Source organism: Bos javanicus, chromosome 29 (genome assembly GCF_032452875.1).
Source record: "Bos javanicus breed banteng chromosome 29, ARS-OSU_banteng_1.0, whole genome shotgun sequence".
NCBI lineage: Eukaryota > Metazoa > Chordata > Mammalia > Artiodactyla > Bovidae > Bos > Bos javanicus.
In genome coordinates this window covers 24,771,065-24,790,706 of record NC_083896.1, presented here as the reverse complement: position 1 = coordinate 24,790,706, position 19,642 = coordinate 24,771,065, and the positions used below count along the sequence as shown (strand labels likewise).

At 36.2% G+C, this 19,642-nt stretch overlaps 1 protein-coding gene across 1 annotated transcript in view; it reads left to right on the top strand.

Annotated features, from left to right (window-relative positions):
- The window catches only part of PRMT3 (protein arginine methyltransferase 3), a 132,538-nt gene that overhangs the window by 14,534 nt on the left and 98,362 nt on the right, over nt 1-19,642 (top strand). Inside the window, exons 7-9 of the mRNA XM_061406206.1 lie at nt 1,079-1,223; nt 5,648-5,713; nt 12,197-12,318. Of these exons, the coding sequence (XP_061262190.1) occupies nt 1,079-1,223; nt 5,648-5,713; nt 12,197-12,318 (333 nt within the window). The remainder of the gene's footprint in view (nt 1-1,078; nt 1,224-5,647; nt 5,714-12,196; nt 12,319-19,642) is intronic.

Below are 19,642 nucleotides of genomic sequence, written 5' to 3'. Positions count from 1 at the left end.
GCAGTATTTTTGTACATTGTGGCTACAACTAATTAACATAAAATTCTATTCTCATATACTTCTATATAATTACTTTTATATTAATGGTAATTGTCCTCAGGAGTGTTTTCCTCTTGAGTGCTTTTGTTCCTTAATACTACTTTCTTTCTAATAGCTTTCTCCACTTTTCTTCTCCTGGGCTTTTTAAAGTATAGGGATTAGTACTTTTTAGACTTGGGGAAAATACACAGTTGAAGTATTTGTTTTTAAAGAATCAAATGATAATTATGGTGAAGTATGTAATCAGAAAACTAGCTCCATAAGATGGTTTTCTACAGTGTGTAAATTAGCGTTCTGCTGGCTTAGTACTTGTCAGAATTTTACGTGTATATAGATCACCTAGGTAACACAATAAACTACAAATTCTGATTCAGGAGGCCTTGAATAGAGTCTGAGATTCTGCCTTTCTATCATGTATATATACCTCCAGCTTAACCTGTTAGATTTGTAAGTTGGTTGCTACTGCCTGAGTACCCATTTGCCAGAATGTCCAGCAGGAAAAACAGTCAAGTGAATTGTAGTTTCCCTTCCCCTTTTCTGATATTTTATGCTGAGTAACCTGGTAACCAACAACTCTTTTATCTGCATCTTTACACTTCTTTCCCATGTATACGTTATAGGTTCCTGATGTGTTGTGATCAGAGAGGGAACTGAGTTAGAGCCTGAGTGGATGGTGTTGGTGTGTGTAAATAATTTCCAGTTTGGATTTGCCCATATAACCCTTCCACGATATAATAAGATTTTGGAACAGTAGAAAAGTGAATAGAGTCATAGTATGCTTATTTTGTTGGTCGAAAGGTATCAACAGCCATAATTTGCAGTTGGCTATGCTTTTGTGGTTTGCAGAAGGAATGCTTCCAGCTGGGTTTGAATATGCCCGTTGCTTAAAATCCAGCAGGGGGAGCTTTTCGTTGCTTAAGGTGGAGCGTGATTTAGAGGCTCATCACACTCCACACTCCCCTCCTACCTCTGCCTCAGCCTTTCCTTTTTTCATGGTCCAATAAACTTGTCTCAAGGGTGTATTTCAAATTGATTACAGACAATTTGCTCAGGATTTTGTGATGAACGCAGATGTCAGAGCCTGCCCGTCATCTACCACTGCCATTGCAGATCTCCTGGAGGATGAGGATGGTGTTTATTTCAGCTCCTATGGGCATTATGGGATACACGAAGAAATGCTCAAGGTTAGAAAAGAGCACAAATGTGCAAAGTCCATACTGAAGGAAAGATAGAGTGAAACTGGTTCTTAACACACATGCTGTGGTAGAACTGCCTTTTTTTTGAGAACTGCTTTTTAGATCTTTTTGGTACTTGATAGCTCATCTTACGTTGAAAAGGTTATAGAAGCATCAGAATTACTGTAAATTCTACTTAAGATCATTATTAATCTTTGTTGTGAGATTACTTTTGCTTAAAATAGAACAATGGGAAAAATTGCTAATGATTTTAGGTTTCTCATGAGCAACTTTTAAGTAGGAAGAAATAAATTCTATGTTTGCCTTTTAGTGTGTGAAGGAGAAATTAGTGTTTTAATTGGCAGTACTGTCATTAGTTTAGGCAAAGAATAATTATTTGGTACAAAGTTAGTTGTAGATAATTCTCACAGTTATAACTTTTTTACATTTGAAATCAATGATAGAATTTCCTAAGTCAGATCAGATACTTGAACTTGGTTTTAATTTTTGTAATGGTAATGTTTATATAAACTATAAGATTTCTAGCTGTACCTGGTATAATAGATACATTTTATCATCTATTATAAATTATAAAATATCAAAGTGTAATTTTTTAATTTAGTAAAAGTGAAAATATCTAACAAATAGTTGGAGTTTAAAAATTATTGAAAATTTTCAATGTTTATCTCTGTCAATTTTAGATGTCACTACCTTTTTTTTTTTTTTTCTTAAAACCAACAAAAGAAAAATTCCCTTTTGAATCCTTCCTCAGAAGACTGTGTTCCTTGAAACATACCTATTTAAAATAACCAGGAATATTTAATAACATGTATATATTTTGTTGAGTCAGTTTTGCAGGATTGCAGAGTTGGAGGTTTGCTGATTAACAGTAATTGTAATTATTTGGAGTCTTTTAAAGCAATGTCATGTCATTTCTTCACTAATGACTTGTCATGGTTGGTTGTGCTTTTTGTTGTTACTTGGGTAGTTGCATAGGATTGCAAATAACAGTTATAAGTAATAAATTATTTTAAGTCCAGGATGAATTTATTTAAAAGAAATGGACATACACCCTTTTCCTCATTAAAATTAATTTTATTGTGTCTAGAATATTTTCTTTAAAGGAGTTTTTCTTTGCCCATGTTCGTCATTTTAAATCACCCCGTCAGTTTCAATGCCATGAACCTTTAATGCTTTTGATAGGGAAATTGTATTGGATTTTTCAGACTGGTAAGTTACTGAGACTCCTAGAAGATAGTACATCTGAGTGCTCTTGGTTCAGTCATCTGGGAAATCCAGTTTGGACTTATTTCCAAATCTCTCTCCTGGACCCTTGTAGCTATATTTCAGTAACTAGAGGATTTCATACCTGATAGAGTATCTTTAAGTCCTTTTGATATACATTAAGAAGTTCCAACTGAAAGTTCCCAGTGCTGTCTTTTCACTTTTAGATCTGGAATCACTTAAGAATTCTTATTAATATAACTTCCCATGCCTTAATTCCCCTTAGCTGATATATAGTATAATCACCTCTCCTTGGATCATAGGAAATATGGATATAGTTCATTCAAAAAGACTATTTGTCCATTTTATATTTTGCTGAGTTACATACTGTGGGCAAATATGAAATATTGCCTTATGTCACACAGTATTTCTTCTGTTTCCTATCAAAACAATTCTTAGCACATACAATTTGTTCAAGGTTGTGCTACTACCAGAATCTCACATGATCTTTACAAATTATTTAAAATTGAGAAGCCATACATACAGGACTTACTTTTATGCTTAGAATTGGCCTGGCTTTTATAAAAATATTATTTGGATTTTTTTGTTGCTTAGTCTCAGATACAGTATTTTAATGACACTATTTTGGATATGCCTTATTTAGTGATTATAAATAAGGATAGTTTGTAATCTTATTTTTTAGAATCAAGATGAAGGTAACTTTGAATTCCAGAGATGTAGTTGATCGAAGAATAGATGACATGAACTTTCAAAATCCTTCGCCACTTTATCTTTCTGATAGGAGTTGCTGCTGATGTTTTAAATCTGAGATGTATCTCTCTCTTTCTCTCTCTCTGTTTTTTCCCCCCAAGAAAAACATTGTTTATCCTGGTGAACATTTATCCAAACTATAATACCATTAAATAATTTTTTTTACTTCATTTTCCTCATTGTATTTGTAGCTGACTCAGGCATTCTGTCCACCTTCATGAGCCTGTATTTTAAAACATGCTGTTACTTATATCAGTAAAATTTATAGTATATAATTTTTCTGTTGTCTTTAGTCTCATACTTAAATTTTTAAAATATTTGTAGGAATAATTCCATGACACCATGTCCTAGTCTTAAAAGATTATTTTGCTTCCTAATATTGAGAAGCAGAAGAACCTCTCGTTCTTTTGTGTTTCTTAGTTTTAATAGGTGAGTGCAAAAGATTATTTTATTTTTGTTTATTACCTTATTTTATATTGAACAGTTTTAGTCTTTTGTTAGAATAAATTTTTAGGAATGGTTTGAGGGCTTGTCTTTAATTTGTTTGGATTTTCACATTCAGTGGATTTTCCTCTCAAACATTCATGTATTAAATCAAAGCTCTGCTATGTCCAAAGCACTGTGTTTAGTATACTTTGAATTCCATTGCACCAGGGTGAGCATATGAGTGAAAGCAAATGGATGTGTAGGAAGAGCTGGATGAAGGATCATGGTTGAGCTGAGCAGCAGTGCATGGACTTAGGACAGGAGTTGGGGCACTAGTGATTAAATTAGAGCAGTGTGATTGGTAAGAGCTTTCTGAATGACTGCCTTCTTGACGTGTTCACCCTTTGTGGGTTTTGTTGTGTCAGCAAAAACCACTGGTTATAGTGTAAGAGGAGTATAAAAATAGTAAGAATGTAGGAAATGGTATTTTTTTTAAAGATTTGTAAAATTAATTACTTAATAGTATGTTTAAATTAATTTGAGTATTAGATTCTCATAATCTTAAAATACATAAATTTAATAAACCTGATTTAAAATTTTGTTTGTAAAGCAGTTAGAACTAATACTATCATAAAACATGGAATTAATTATGGAATTCCCCCTGTAAAACAGCTTCTAATTTAAGACTTATATATCTTTTTTTTTTAATTCCAATATTGGCATGAACATGGTTTTGTCAGGGATGTGAATGGTATAAATGTTGTAGTATTTGATGTTAACTACTTTTTACCAAGTGTGAAATTTAAAATTCCCGGTTTGAGATATTTTTATCAGACTCGTTTTACTCCCTTAGCAACTGTGCCCTTATTGCTTAATTTGCTGTCAGTACATGCCTCAGCTGAGGTGATTTAAAAGGGAATCTGCACTCTTCAGGAACCAACATAAATGTTAACGTTCAGTGCCTGCCTGAGTTACAGGTCATGTGAGACTCTGGAGTGAAGTCTCATAATGTGGGCTGTAGGGCTCCAATGATTTACTTTTAGGCTTATAGGCTTTTAAGCATCATTTCCTACTACAGACCGTTCTAGAAACAAAACAGGATTATAAATCACGTAGGTGCTGATCGATGACTTTCTTAGAAAACTGTACTCAGTTTAGCTTCATTTTTCATTGCTGCTGCTAAGTCGCTTCAGTCGTGTCTGACTCTGTACAACCCCAGAGACGGTAGCCCACCAGGCTCTCCAGGCATTCTTGCCAGGAGAATTCCTTGGAATTCTCCAGGCAAGAACACTGGAGTGGGTTGCCATTTCCTTCTCCAGTGCAGGAAAGAGAAAAGTGAAAGTGAAGTCGCTCAGTCGTGTCCGACTCTTCGCGACCCCATGGACTGTAGCCTACCAGGCTCCTTCATCCGTGGGATTTTCCAGGCAAGAGTACTGGAGTGGGGTGCCATTGCCTTCTCTGTCATTTTTCATTATGTAACTGTAATTTTCACATCTGTCTGTTTTGTCTTTTTTCTCTCATATTTTAACCTAGTTCTACTACAGGGAATCAGGCCCATTAGTATTAATCATCACTTGAAGTCTTATAGTGATGGTGCACGTCAAGACAAAAATATGTACATTTTTAAGAACTTAGGTCTTATTTGACTTTCAGTGATGTTATTAAATGTTTTCTTTGTGTGTTGTTGCTGTTACTGTTCTTATTTTCTGTTTGAAAAAATATTTATTTGTCTGTGCTGGGTGTTAGTTTCACCACATGAGATCTTTAGTTGTGGCTTACGGGATCTAGTTCCCCCACCAGGGATCGAACCTGAGTCCCCTGCATTGAGAGCTTGGAGTCTTAGCCAGTGGACCAGCAGGGAAGTCCCTATTATTTTCTTCTAGCAAAAAAAGGTTAAACATGGGTTTCCAGGCAAAAAGTAGCTATAGAAACGTATGTGATAATTAGCAGATATCTTCCTTAAAAAATTTTATTTGTAAGTATAATGTGATGTTTTTCTTTCTCTGCCCTAGGACAGAGTACGAACAGAAAGTTACCGAGATTTTATATACCAAAACCCACATATCTTCAAAGACAAGGTGAGTAGCATAGGCTATAGAATTACATGTTTCATGTGGATTTTGGGTAGCAGAAATACTCTCTTGGGTCATTGTGACAGCAGTTGATTTCATGTGTGTACTGTGCTTAGTCACTCAGTCGTGTCCCACTCTTTGCGACCCCATGGACTGTAGCCCGCCAGGCTCCTCTGTTCACAGGGTTTCTCCAGGCAAGAATACTGGAGTGGGTTGCCATGCCCTCCTCCAGGGGTTCTTCCCAACCCAGGGATCAAACCCAGATCTCACGCGTCGCAGGTGGATTCTTTACCATCTGAGCCACAAGGAGAGCCCAAGAAGACTGGAGTGGGTAGCCTATCCCTTCTCAAGAGGATCTTCCTGTCCCAGAAATTGAACCAAGGTCTCCTGCATTGCAGGTGTATTCTTTACCAACTGAGCTACCAGGGAAGCCCGATTTCATGTATACTGGCTTTATTTCATGGAAGACTTTTGTGATGCTGATCTGTGGTGCAGAATACTGATAACAGAAATGCTGATTGGTGTTATTCATTACACTTTTTTAATTGAAATTCATTAATTATAGTGATTTAACATAAACTTTGCTTAGTCAGGTAAGTTTTTCTTAAACCATGTTTTTGATTTACTATGATTCTTGTTAATTTCAAATGTACAAGATAAACCCCATATCAAAGCATTTATTTAATTATTACTTTAGTTCACATTAATTAGTTAAAACTTAGTTTAAAAACTCACTTGGTAAATAGGGTCAAATATTTTCAGGTAGAATTTATTTTATGTGCTTTTTTTTGAGACCATTTTATGAGATACTTTATATTTTACAATTAGTCTTTATATTGCCTCTGGTTATTTCAGAGATGATCTTTCATGGTGTGTATGAGTATATGTGTGAAATTTGTGTCATATATTTTTTCCTCCCTTGTGAATTTTTCCATTTTTTCTTCATTTTCTCTTTACCTCCTTCTCTACATTGGCATGGTACCTAAGAGTTCAGGTTTTCTATTTGTTCCACCTTATTGGAAGTTCGTCCACTAATTTAGTCTAGTATATGATTGTCTCTGCCACTCACATACCTTTGCTTGGAAATTTTCCCCCTCTCTTTCTCCTTCAGGGTCTTCCCAGGTGGCTCAGATGGTAAAGTATCTGCCTGCAGTGCGGGAGACCTGGGTTCGATCCCTGGGTCGGGAAGATCCCCTGAAGAAGGGTATGGCAACCCACTCCAGCATTTTTGCCTGGAGAATCCCATGGACAGAGGAGCCTGGTGGGCTACAGTTCATGAGATTGCAAAGAGTCAGACATGACTGAGTGACTAACATACACACACACTTTCTACTTCAAGACTATGTATACTGGTAACATCAGGTTTTCGTAGTTTGCCTTAATTTTAAAAGATACTTTTCTAAAGTTACTTCTTGGACCTTATATGATATTGCAGTAGTGACCCACAACCTTAATATATTGAAAAGACTGTTTTCCTGAGTTTTATGTTGGTTGGAGTAACACATATATACTCTTGAGAAACCATAAATGCCAAGCAAACCTAACCACACGTTGATAAAAGAAAGCATGTTAGCCAAAATACTAAGGAAAAATACTTCTAATTTATTAAGAAGCCCTCTCCTAACTCTGGCAGAGTTAATCTCTTCAGTAAAAGCAGTAGGTACAACATAAAATAAACTTTATATATTTTCCATGGTCATGTATTTTGTCCAAAAGTGTATAATATATATGGTATTTCTTTAAGTTACAAATAAAAAATTAAAAGCAGATAATGACTGTGTACAGGTCTATGAACCCAGTAAGATGTGTTTCATATACATAGAAATGTTCATAATTACTTAATTTCCTGATTAATCTTATGATTACTAATACTTTTGTCTTTTCACTATTTTCTTATGTAATTCAAAAATTGATCAAATATGTATCAATTTCTAACTCTATAAAGCATATTCAGGATATAATTCTCCATAATTAACAGTAGTAATCTGGAGATTTTATGTGATTTGGAATACTCTTCTTTGTATTGTACTATGGCTGCAGATGTGGAAAATATACTACCATACATTTAAATAGTGTTTGATAATTTATAGATTTTCAAATGTGTTGTCTCTGCTGTATAATATACCGTAACTAGGGATGGTAGGTATTTATCTCCATTTAATACATGAGGAATTTGAAACCAATAGGTTAAAGACTTGTCCTAAAATAGGCAACTAAAAAAACAGGACTTGAAGGTTTTAGTCCTAGTCTAGTGCCCTTAACCCTGTGCCCCTGTACTTTAAGGAGCAAATAATTAGGGTGGGATTCATTAATGACTTTTTAATTCTCATTATTTTTCATGCATAGGTCCTGTGTGGCATGACAGAACATGTTCATGAAATTTCTTAAATATAGTTCTTTTAAAAAATGTATGGAATAATATGTCTTAAGTTTTATACCATTGTTTTTGTTTTCATTTTTCTTCATTAGGTAGATAAATTTCATATCACAGCTCTAGCTTCTGTATTATATATTGTTTAGGGCATGGTAGAAGTTGATTTTTCAGAAAAGGGATTAAAATTTCTTTTCCTCTCCCTCCATCCTTCCTGCTTCCTTTCCTTCTTTCCTTTCTTAATATTGTTTTAATTCACAAAGCTCCTGTGGAGGCCATATGGTTTCTCAGATTTAATTTAACTTTCGGTGGCATAATCTTGTTATCGCTCACTTATAATTAATTTCTATTTGTAGTTCATTGAAGACATTCACAGTTTGGTGCCTTTTTTACGCTTTTGATTATTATCTACAGTTAAAATGTTTTATATACATTCCTTCATTGTTTTATAAAATAGTGTATTTTATTATCATTCTCCCTCTTTATTGGTTCTATCAAGTTTTAGTTTATTTGCCCAAATACCTAACTCTGAGCTAGATGTAATAAATAATTAGTATGCAACTAAAAATATAATTTAAGTATGCACTTTTAAAAAAGCAGCTTGACCTATGTTTGAGTCAAGCTTTAAATTACCCACTGTATGATCCTGAATCTGTTTCTTTCTCTAAAGCTCTCTTTGCTTCAGAAAGAATTAAGTAAGATTTTATATATATATATGCATATAAATTATGTGTGTGTGTAGTTTTACAAGATAATACATACTCTAATTGGAGTACATGATATATATCCTGCTGTACTTCGTTGTTGTCACTTAGCAGTTTCTCTAAGATAATCCCTTATTTAATGTTATTTTAATGGCTCAAAAATTCAGTGTAAATTGGTCATAGTTCTAATTTTTTATATTAGAAATAATGCATGTAAAAATATAAAATATTAAAAATCTTTTTATAAATGTAGGAATAGAATAATAAGATAAATTCTTGCAGAGAACTCTCTGGTTCAGAAAGGTTCTACCCTGGATGGAGTTCGTGCTGCCAGCTTGTCTTTCCAGAAACTGCATGAATGTTGATATTCAATATTCCCAAGCACTATTGCCAAAGCACTGTGCTGTCAAACTTGGTAAATTCTACACTGATCTTTTATTTTTAACTTTGCAAATATTTCAGTGAAAGTTTCTGGGAAGTCATCACTTACTGTTGTGTTGTATATATTTTTACATTTTATTATTTTATGCCATGTAATATTTCAGGTTGATATACTATAACCATGCTGTAAATATATATGCTCTGCGTTATAGTATTTACTTGATGATGTGGTTAGTATATTTATTTGTAACTTAAAAAAATGGTTTTGCAGTGGTATTTTATAGATTTCATTTTACAGTTTTGAACTCTCTTAATGTATGAAGTGGTTATGTTAAAATGTGCTGACTCACCCAAGCAGGTAACATTACGGTCAGGGACAGTCGCATTCTCCCTAAGCAGCCTCAACCTTCTAAGAGGGGCAGAGAGGATAGGGGACACAGAGTAGCAGCCTTTTGACAACCTTATTTCTTCAATAGAAATTAAGATTATTTAGATTCTCTCCTCTGGAGTCAGTTCTGGTATATTTTAAAAATGTACTGAAACAGACTTCCCTTATACTAGTAAACAGTGCAGAAGATAAAATGCATAGGAACAGACTTGAGTATGCAGGACTTAAATGAAAAAGATTTTTAAAAAATGCCACACTCCTGAAGAACATAAAAGATGATTAAAACAAATTGAAGTTCTTACCATGTTCCTGAATAGAAAACACAAAATGAAATTGTGTTCTATAAATTTATGTTTTAGTTCAGTCCCCATAAAAATACTAAGACTTAAAAAAAAAATAGACAAGCTGATTCTCTTAGGCTTGTGGAAAAATGAATATATTACCTAGTGAAAAAGTAGTTGTTGAACAATGTAATAGATTCTTTTTAAAAAAATTTTATTTTATATTGGAGTATAGCCAGTTAACGGAGAAGGCGATGGCACCCCATTCCAGTACTCTTGCTTGGAAAATCCCATGGACAGAGGAGCCTGGTAGGCTGCAGTCCATGGGGTTGCTAGGAGTCGGAGACGACTGAGCAACTTCACTTTCACTTTTCACTTTCATGCATTGGAGAAGGAAATGGCAAGCCACTCCAGTGTTCTTGCCTGGAGAATCTCAGGGACGGGGGAGCCTGATGGGCTGCCGTGTATGGGATCGCACAGAGTCACACGACTGAAGCGACTTAGCAGCAGCAGCAGCAGCAGCAGCCAGTTAACAATGTTATGATAGTTTCAGATAGATAGCACAGGGACTCAGCCATACATATACATGTGTCCATTCTCCCCCAAACTCCTCTCCCATCCAGGCTGTTTGATTGAGCACAGTTCCCTGTGCTATACGGTAGGTCCTTATTGGTTTCCATTTTAAATAAAGCAGTGTGTACATGTCCATCCCAAACTTCCTGACTATCTCTTCCCCCAATTCGCCCTGCTCCGGCAACCATAAGTTTGTTCTTTAAGCATGTGAGTCTGTTTCTGTTTTGTAAATAAGTTCATTTACAAAGATTCATTTACATAGATTGAACATTGCTCAGTTGCTCAGTCTTGTCTGACTCTTTGCAATCCCATGGACTATAGCCGACCAGGCTCCTCTGTCTGTGGGATTTCCCAGGCTAGAATACTGGAGTGGGTTGCCAATTCCTCCTTCAGATCTTCCCAACCCAGGGATTGAACCTGCATCTCCTGCGTTGCTGGCAGATTCTTTACTGTTGAGCCACGAGGGAAGCCCTGTAGATTGAACAACATGATAGGTAAATTCTAGGTGTGTTTTTCTTACGGTGGCTTCCCCGGTGGTGCAGTGGTAAAGAATCTACTGCCAAGCAGGAGACGTCTCATGGGTTTGATCCCTGGGTCGGAAAGATCCCCTGGAGAAGGAAATGGAAATCCATTCCAATATTCTTGCTAGGAAAAGCGCTTCGTGGACCTATTTAAAATTCTAAAAGAGTGTGTGTGTCCTCTCCCCTTGCCCTAAGCTCTGCTCTGTGCTTGAGTTTTCTTTATCACACTACTATTCCCTATTACTGTCTATTCTTGGTTGTTTCTGAGTATTTTGCTTAATGTGTTTCCTTGGTAATTTGTTTTGTTTATTTATTTATTTATTTTACTGTGAACCATGCAGGTTTCATTATTATTATTCTGGGAAGAACCATATGAAATTCTTGATTAGAAATAATTATTACATTCCAATCCCCAATAACATATTAAATTTCATTCTTCTTACTGTTACTACCATTGGTAATGAATATCTTTTGAAAACTTAAATTCTCAAGTTACTAAATTCTTAAAAGCCTATTTTTTATTGTATCTCTATAATTAAATGAGTTAAATATTAAACTTTGGAAGTGGAGTGGGTATGACAATATTCTATATTATAACCATTTTTAAATTGTTTGGATCAGACTATCCTGCTTAGGTTAACTTCTGGTACTCAAACTTGAGAAAGCTTATTTCTGTTAAAATTTAGGATTACTGAACCTAAATTAGAGCATACATACAATAAGGAAATAAAAGATAGACTACTTCCCTAGTAAGTCTGTGGAAATTGCTCATTTCATATAAAACATTTCTTAAATTTACATTGTTGCATATGATTACAATAAACTGTGGCCAAAACAGTTATGAATTTAAAATAATGTAATTATATGTTCCATTTACCCAAGTAGAAATTATTACCATGTTTGGTGAAGTTTAAATTTTGTTGTCTATTCCTAGCCAGAAACATCATCACGTATGAATAGGATTTAAAGTGTTGCTGCTAAGTCTGCTAAGTCACTTCAGTCGTGTCCGACTCTGTGCAACCCCATATATGGCAGCCCACCAGGCTCCCCCGTTCCTGGGATTCTCCAGGCAAGAACACTGGAGTGGGTTGCCATTTCCTTCTCCAGTGCATGAAAGTGAAAAGTGAAAGTGAAGTCGTTCAGTCGTGTCTGACTCTTTGCGACCCCATGGACTGCAGCCCACCAGGCTCCTCCGTCCATGGGATTTTCCAGGCAAGAGTACTAGACCTTCTCAATAACATGTATTCTTTTTCTTTTATTTTTATACCAGGTAGTTTTGGATGTTGGTTGTGGAACTGGAATTCTCTCTATGTTTGCTGCTAAAGCAGGGGCAAAGAAGGTTCTTGGAGTTGATCAGTCTGAAATACTTTACCAGGCAATGGATATCATTAGGTAAATGCATTTTAAGGCTTGAGTTAAGATTATTTTTAAATTTGATGATTAGGAGATTTTCTTGTCTTTAAGAGCTGTCCAGTGCAGACCTAAAGCCCTTATCTTTGAGTAAAATTTCATTCCAGCACAGTAAGATTTTAAGTTGAATTGACCTAAACATGTTTGAAGTATGAACAGTCTTTTCACTCTCCTTATTATGAGAATTATTTTTATATAGTTTTCTATCTTTTCAATTATGACTATGGATATGCTAATTATAATAATATTAGAAATCATGGATGTATAGGGTAATGTTAGAAAATGGGCTACAAAAGTCAATATATCAGTAGTATTTTGTTTACCAGATAACAGTTCAGCTAAAAGAAGACTAAAGGTTATCATTTTCCTTTTAACAGTACTGGTAGCCCTGTGCCTCCTCAAATTAAAATGTGAAGTCCAAAATGGCTACACACAGATTAGAGTGGATTTACTTTATCCCCTAAAACTTAATTTTATTCTCTAAAAATACATCCTCTCTTTGAGGAATTAAGTTAGGTTAATTGACCAGTGGTTGATTTTACAGTTGGTTTATATTCTAGTAAGAAGACCTTTATTTGAATTACAACTTATAAAACTAGATTTGGTTAGTTGTGTACTTAACCAAAGCATGTTACATTTGCAACTCTTGAGTAATTTCCAAAATAATTTTAATAACAGGCTTCTCAGCAATTCTTTTTCCCCCCAGGGTTATTAAGATATAATTGACATATAACATTGTGTGACTTTAATGAAAACGAATTATAAGTGTATTTCTTTGCTACATTAATGTATTAACATAACAGCTGCCACCGTAGTGTTAGTTAGCATCTCCATTGTGTCACAGGAAATATTGGGTTGGCCAAAAAGTTTGTTCCGGTTTTCCCTTACATCTTACAGAAAATCCCGAATCAACTTCTTGGCCAACCCAATAATTACCATTTCTATTTTAGAGGGAGAACATTAAAGGTATACTCTCTAAACAACTTTCACCATGCTTACGTTACGTTCTTGGCAGTGATCCTTCAATGGTCCTCTCACTGATGTGTATATTTTATTCTTAAAATTGATTAATGTTGATCTTTTCTGGTTTGTATAACATTTAAATAAATACAATTGTGTAAAATGTTTAAATTTACAATTTTATTGCATAGTGTAGAGTGTAGTGTTGTGGTTAAGCATGCAAAGTTTCAGGCTTCCTTCATGGCTCAGAGGTTAAGAAACCGCTTGCAGGCAGGAGACCTGGGTTTGATCCCTGGCTTGGGAAGATCCCCTGGAGGAGAGCATGGCAACCCACTCCAGTATTCTTGCCTGGAGAATCCCATGGACAGAGGAGCCTGGCTGGCTACAGTCCATGGGGTTGCAAAGAGTCAGACATGACTGAGCAACTAAGCACATACGTGAAAAGTTTCAGTTGGACAGTTTTGAGTCCTTGCTCTGCGCCTTCCCCATTGTTTGAACTTCGATTAAATATCTAACCTCTTTGAAACCTCAGCTGTTTCACTGTAAAAATGAGAGTAATGATGATAAGGAGTCAGTAATGGTTATGAACAAGGTAAATAAGTGGTAAGTAAAATACACACCTCAGTCTCCTTGGCATATTGCCTGACCTGACATGTAGTAGGTATTCAGAAGTTAACAACTGTTACTGTTAACAAGCACCAAATGAATGTTAATGAAAAAATGACATTGCTCTTGCTTAGATTTTTTTCATAGATAGAGGATGGTGGTTATTATTTTCATATTGGAGAATGTGCATATGTGTTGCATGTGTGTATACAATTCCATAATCTGGGAAAGTTTTTTTTAGTTTTTGTTACCATTAACTACAACATCATTTTGCAGATTCTGTAAATAGCACCCTGTCTTGCTTGCACCTTGCTTTCCAAACAGGTATGAGAACTGATATCCCAGAGAAGAGATTGTTTTACGTAAATTAACAAAATTTATTGTTGATAGTAAGATTATGGTAAGATACTTCTATTAGAAATATGGGAGACCCATGTTCATGTATATATTTATTTGTCATTTTTGATTTCTGTGAGACTAGATGTGCTTTCATTTTTTTTTAAGAATACTTTAAAAAAATTATTTATTTTTGGCTGCTCTGGGTTTTTGTTGCTGTGTGCCGACTTGAGTTGCCTTGAGTGGGGTCTGTCTTTGTTGTGGTGCGCAGGCTTCTCAGTGTGGTGGCTTCTCTTGTGGCGCATGGCCTCTAGGTTTTTGGGCTTTGTAGTTGGTACTCGTAGGCTCTAGAGCTCGGGCTCAGTAGTTGAGGTGCATGAGCTTAGTTGCCCCGTGGTATGTGGGATCTTCCCCGTCCAGGGATTGAACCCATGTCCCCTGCGTTGGCAGGCGGGTTCTTCACCACTGCACCACCAGGAGGGTCCAATGTACTCTCATTGTAATTCCTCTGTGGAAGAAAAAGATGGTGATACCACTCATTTGGTTTTCATTTTATTTCACAGAAGCCCTAATTCCTAGTGATGTTTTAGAAATACATTTTTACAATGATTATATTCAGATTCTTTGTGTATAAAAGTTAGTGCTGGAATATATAGAAATTTTACATGAGAGCATTTATTGAAAGTGACTTAGTATTCAGTTTTAGGCACTTCAACTTAATAATAAAAGTTGCTAACATTAACTTAGTACTTTCTATTGAATTTTTTTTTGAGGTAGGTACAAAAACAGTATAATATTTTTTTTTAGTAGAGATTAAGCAGTTGAGACATGGAGAGCACATCCGTTTCCTTATTTGTAGTAGTGCCAGGATTGGATCCCGTAGTTGATCCTGACAGCCAGTCTACTATGCTGTGTCTCCACTGCACTGCTCACAGGGCACATATTTATTGTGGCCAGTAGTTTGCTTTACTTAGAACCTATAGCGTTTGAATATTAGACCTTTTTGTTTTGGATGAGCCAACATTATACTTTTCTTCAAAGATGGTCTCCTTTGCCTTTTTTATATTGTGAAAAGATAAGATAGCTATTTCCGTAGTGTTCATAGTATCTCTCCGTTGTTTTCCATTCAAAAACTTGAAATGTACACTGTGGATGAAATAACCTCTGTTCTTCTGTTTGTGGATTTATCTATAAAAGAATTTTCATGAAACAGTTTATTGTTAATGTCTGCAGCATTTTCTGGCTCATTTTTCTACCAGATGAGAAAGCAGAATAGCATACTTCTCTCAGCATCTAGAACCATATGACTTGATTTCTAACTTTGGCTTTTTGACTAGCTTTATGCTAATGGAAAATTGCTTAACTTCTTTAACCCTGGTTTCTTCATTTATAAAATGAGGTTGATGGTAGTATCTGTCTCATAAGATTGTTATAAAGATTGAATCCACTTACAGTGTTTTGCAAAGTGGCTGACATGTAAGTGAAGTGAAGTGAAAGTTTCTCGGTCGTGTCCGACTCTCTGCGACCCCACGGACTCAAATGTGACCCCATGGACCCCAGGCTCCTCCGTCTGTGGAATTCTCCAGGCCAGAATACTGGCAGTGGGTAGCTGTTGCCCTTCTCCAGGGGATCTTACCAACCCAGGAATTGAACCCAGGTCTCCTGCATTGCAGGCGGATTCTTTACAGTCTGAGCCACCAGAGCAGCCTGGTTGACATGTAACTGCTTACTAAATGTTGGTAGTAATTATGATAATATTAATAGATAATTATAGTGATATGTTTGATTTGGCACCAATGCCTCCAATAATACTTTACATTTGATTGGTTATGTTTCGGAAATGATCATTTCTTGCCGCTATCCCACCAACATATGCTGACTCTCTTTTCTGTATTCTGTTTCATGATCTCTATTCTTTTATACCATAAAGTTTCAAGCTTTAGTCAGCTTTATTATGTATTCACTCTCCTCCCTTGAAATCTACTCTTAGCTTCTCTTATACTTGTCTATTATTGCACTGGGGCTTTCTAGAACCATCATCAATCAGTGAAAGCAGCTCTTCTGATTAGCAGGCTGTGAATTGTCTTTAGCAATTCTGAGGCTGCTTTTGCTGCCAGAAATTTGTACACAGCAGAATTTCTGTAAAACTCCCTAAGCTTACATCTGTAACAAGATACTTTAAATTCTAAAAGATGGATAGTTTTTTTTTTTTCCCCCTCTTTAAGTAGGAAAAAATTTTTATTGTACCAGTCATGGAACTAGATTTCAACCAATAAAATCTACCACTGGCTATTTTAAGTCAAACTGATTGAAAGAGATTTGTTTTGTTTTTAAATATATTTATTTTAATTGGAGGATAATTGTTTTATAGAATTGTGTTGGTTCCTGCCATACATAAAAGATGAATAATTACATGTTTCATATTCTTTTAAGCATATTCAACTTAACAATCCTTGAATTGTGCTCAAAAAGATGATAAAATAATTTTATCTCTTTTATTTAAAAAGGAGATGTAGCATTTCTAAAGAAATGAAAGATGTTTTATTAGTAGGGGCAAATAGAACTCAAAGTCATACGTGGGAGGAATGAAAAATTGTTTCTTTTTCTTACTCTCACTCTCCGGTGAATAATCATTCCAGAAGCATAAATGTCCTGAGGATAGCAAAGCTATTCAGTTGTCAGGCTATCGTATCCAGTGTTCACCCTCAGGAAGCAAAGGTAGCTTCTGGTAATATTTACCTTTACTCTGACTGCCTTTGGTTTCGCCTTGACTCTGCAGTGGAAAGCTCATTATTCAGCTTTTTGGATGTTTTTGCAAAATTTTCATGAGAAGGTTGATCTGTCATATGACTGTAATGCAGTACTTTCAATCTCACTATGACTTTAAAGATGCAATCTTTTATGTTACCTGTGCCTAGAATACTGTTAGAAATGAAACAGATCTGTTTCATTTTTATGCTTAGATCTGTTGTCATATTCATGTAAGTGTTCTTCTCTAGATTCCAGGACAAGAGCTTTATCTTCTTAGTATTTTTAGGCACTTAGTAACTTAACACATTGAATTTAAAGATAGTGGTGGTATATATAAGATTTGGAACAAGATCACAAAATATACTAGGATATATTCTTGAAGTAAGGGATATTCTGTCATATCTTGTTTCTGAATTCATTTGTTTTTGTTCATTTATTTATTTATTTTTAGCTCTGCTAGGTCTTTGCTGCCGTGTGCAGGCTTTCTCTAGTTGCTCAAGTGGGGGCTACTCTTCATGGAGGTGGCACCTTCTTACTGTGGGCACATCTCTTGCTGTAGAGTGCACTAGCTTCAGGAGTTGCTTGCGGGCTCTAGGGTGTGGGCTTAGTTATTGTGGTGCACAGGCTTAGGTGCTCCGTGGCATGTGGAATCTTCCCGGACCAGGGATCGAACCCTTGTTAACAGCATTGGCGGGTGGATTCTTTTTTTTTTTTTTTTAACTTAGAGGTTAACTCTGCTTTACAGTGTTGTGTTGGTTTCTCCCTACATCAACCATAGGTACACACGTGTCCCCTCCTCCTTGAACCTCCCTCCCACCTGCTGCCCCGTCCCACCCCTCTAGGCTGTCACAGAGCACCAGGTGAGCCCTTGTGCTACACAGCAACTTCCCTTTAGTTCCCTGTTTTACACATGGTAATGTATATGTTTCAGTGCCACTCTCTCAATTCCTCCCTCCCTCTCCTTCCCCTCCTGTGTCCATAAGTCTCTTCTGTCTGAATCTCTCCTGCCCTGGCAGGCATATTCTTAACCACTGAACAACCAGGGAAGTCCTCTAAATTTAATAGAAATAATAAAAAAGGAAGTAAAAGCTGAAGGAAACTTTGAAGCAGTGATGAGGATAAAAATGGTTAAAAACAATTTGCTGCTCAAAAGTCTTCTAATGAAGGTGATTACGATGGTTTACATGGAGACTAAATTCTGTTTTTCTCACATCTTGCCACCTCCTTAATTTCCTGTCTACTTAATGGTCCTGTCTTGGGGATCCCATGACTACCTACTAGTTCAGTGATTCACTGAAAGAACTCACATGATTCAGTATAAAGTTGTATTCACAGCTTCACTGCTAAGATTTATGATAGCAAAGAATACAGTCCAGGGACAGCAAAGAAAAGATACCCATCAGTAAAGAGGTCACATTACAGGCTCCCACAAAATCCTTTCTTTGCAAGAGTCACACAAGCTGTGATTTTCCCTCTAGCTGTGAACCTCAGAGATTCTCAAGAGATGCCTCAACCCAAGCAAGTTCGAGTCTTAACAGTTTATGGTTCTCAAAGAGAACTAACTGGTGGCATAGGCACATGACCGCTGTGTGATCAGCCATTGTGTAGTGGTGTCAGATGCCAGGTGCGTATCAGGAATCTTCCTGTTAACTTCACACATGCTGTTCTCCTGATTTGTCTTGGTTCACATCTTCAGGTGTTGAAGGCAATAGCAACCCACTCCAGTACTCTTGCCTGGAAAATCCCATTGGACAGAGGAGCCTGGTAGGCTGCAGTCCATGGGGTCTCGAAGAGTCGGACATGACTGAGCAACTTCACTTTGACTTTTCACTTTAATGCATTGGAGAAGGACATGGCAACCCACTCCAGTGTTCTTGCCTAGAGAATCCCAGGGGTGGCGGAGCCTGGTGGGCTTCTGTCTGTGGGGTTGCACAGAATCAGACATGACTGAAGCTACTTAGCAGCAGCAGCAGCACATCTTCAGGTGTATTGAATAGCATCATTAACCAGTAAATATAAGAGTGTTCAGGAGTTTTGTTTTTAGGATTTGATCAAGAATTATTGCCATGGTTACAGAGATAAGAACCAAGAGAACAGACCTGCATTAACTCTTCTCACAGGTTAAAATTGAAAACCTGGGGCTGATACTTGACGTCTCCTTCTCTTTTACCAGCAGACTTACTGGAGATAGAGTCCTTGCTGTTTCTCAAATCCATCCTTCTTCTACTCCTTGATGTAGCTTAAATTTATGCCTTCATTCACATTCTTGTATTTTTTATATACTTATCTGAATTAATGCATTTGTATATAAGTAGCTGAGTTATTTGGCTCTCTGTTATCTACTCTCTTAGTGTGGCCAGGTTGATTTCCTACCATTTCTCAGCTCTTTTAAATAAACAAAGGAAGAAAGGGAGTGAAAAGATATTTTTGTGTTGGAAAGATGTGAGAGGAAAATGGAGAGACTAAAAATTACCTCTGATCCTGGTATGAGATCTCACTATCAGCACTTTGGTAGGGCTTTTTAAAGACTTATCACATGAAAATGTAAGCTTTACTAGAATATCAGCTCTCCAAGGTTAGACAGGGATTTTTTTCTTATTCATGGACATACCCCAACCATCTGGAAGGGTACCAGGCATGCAGGTATTCAGTG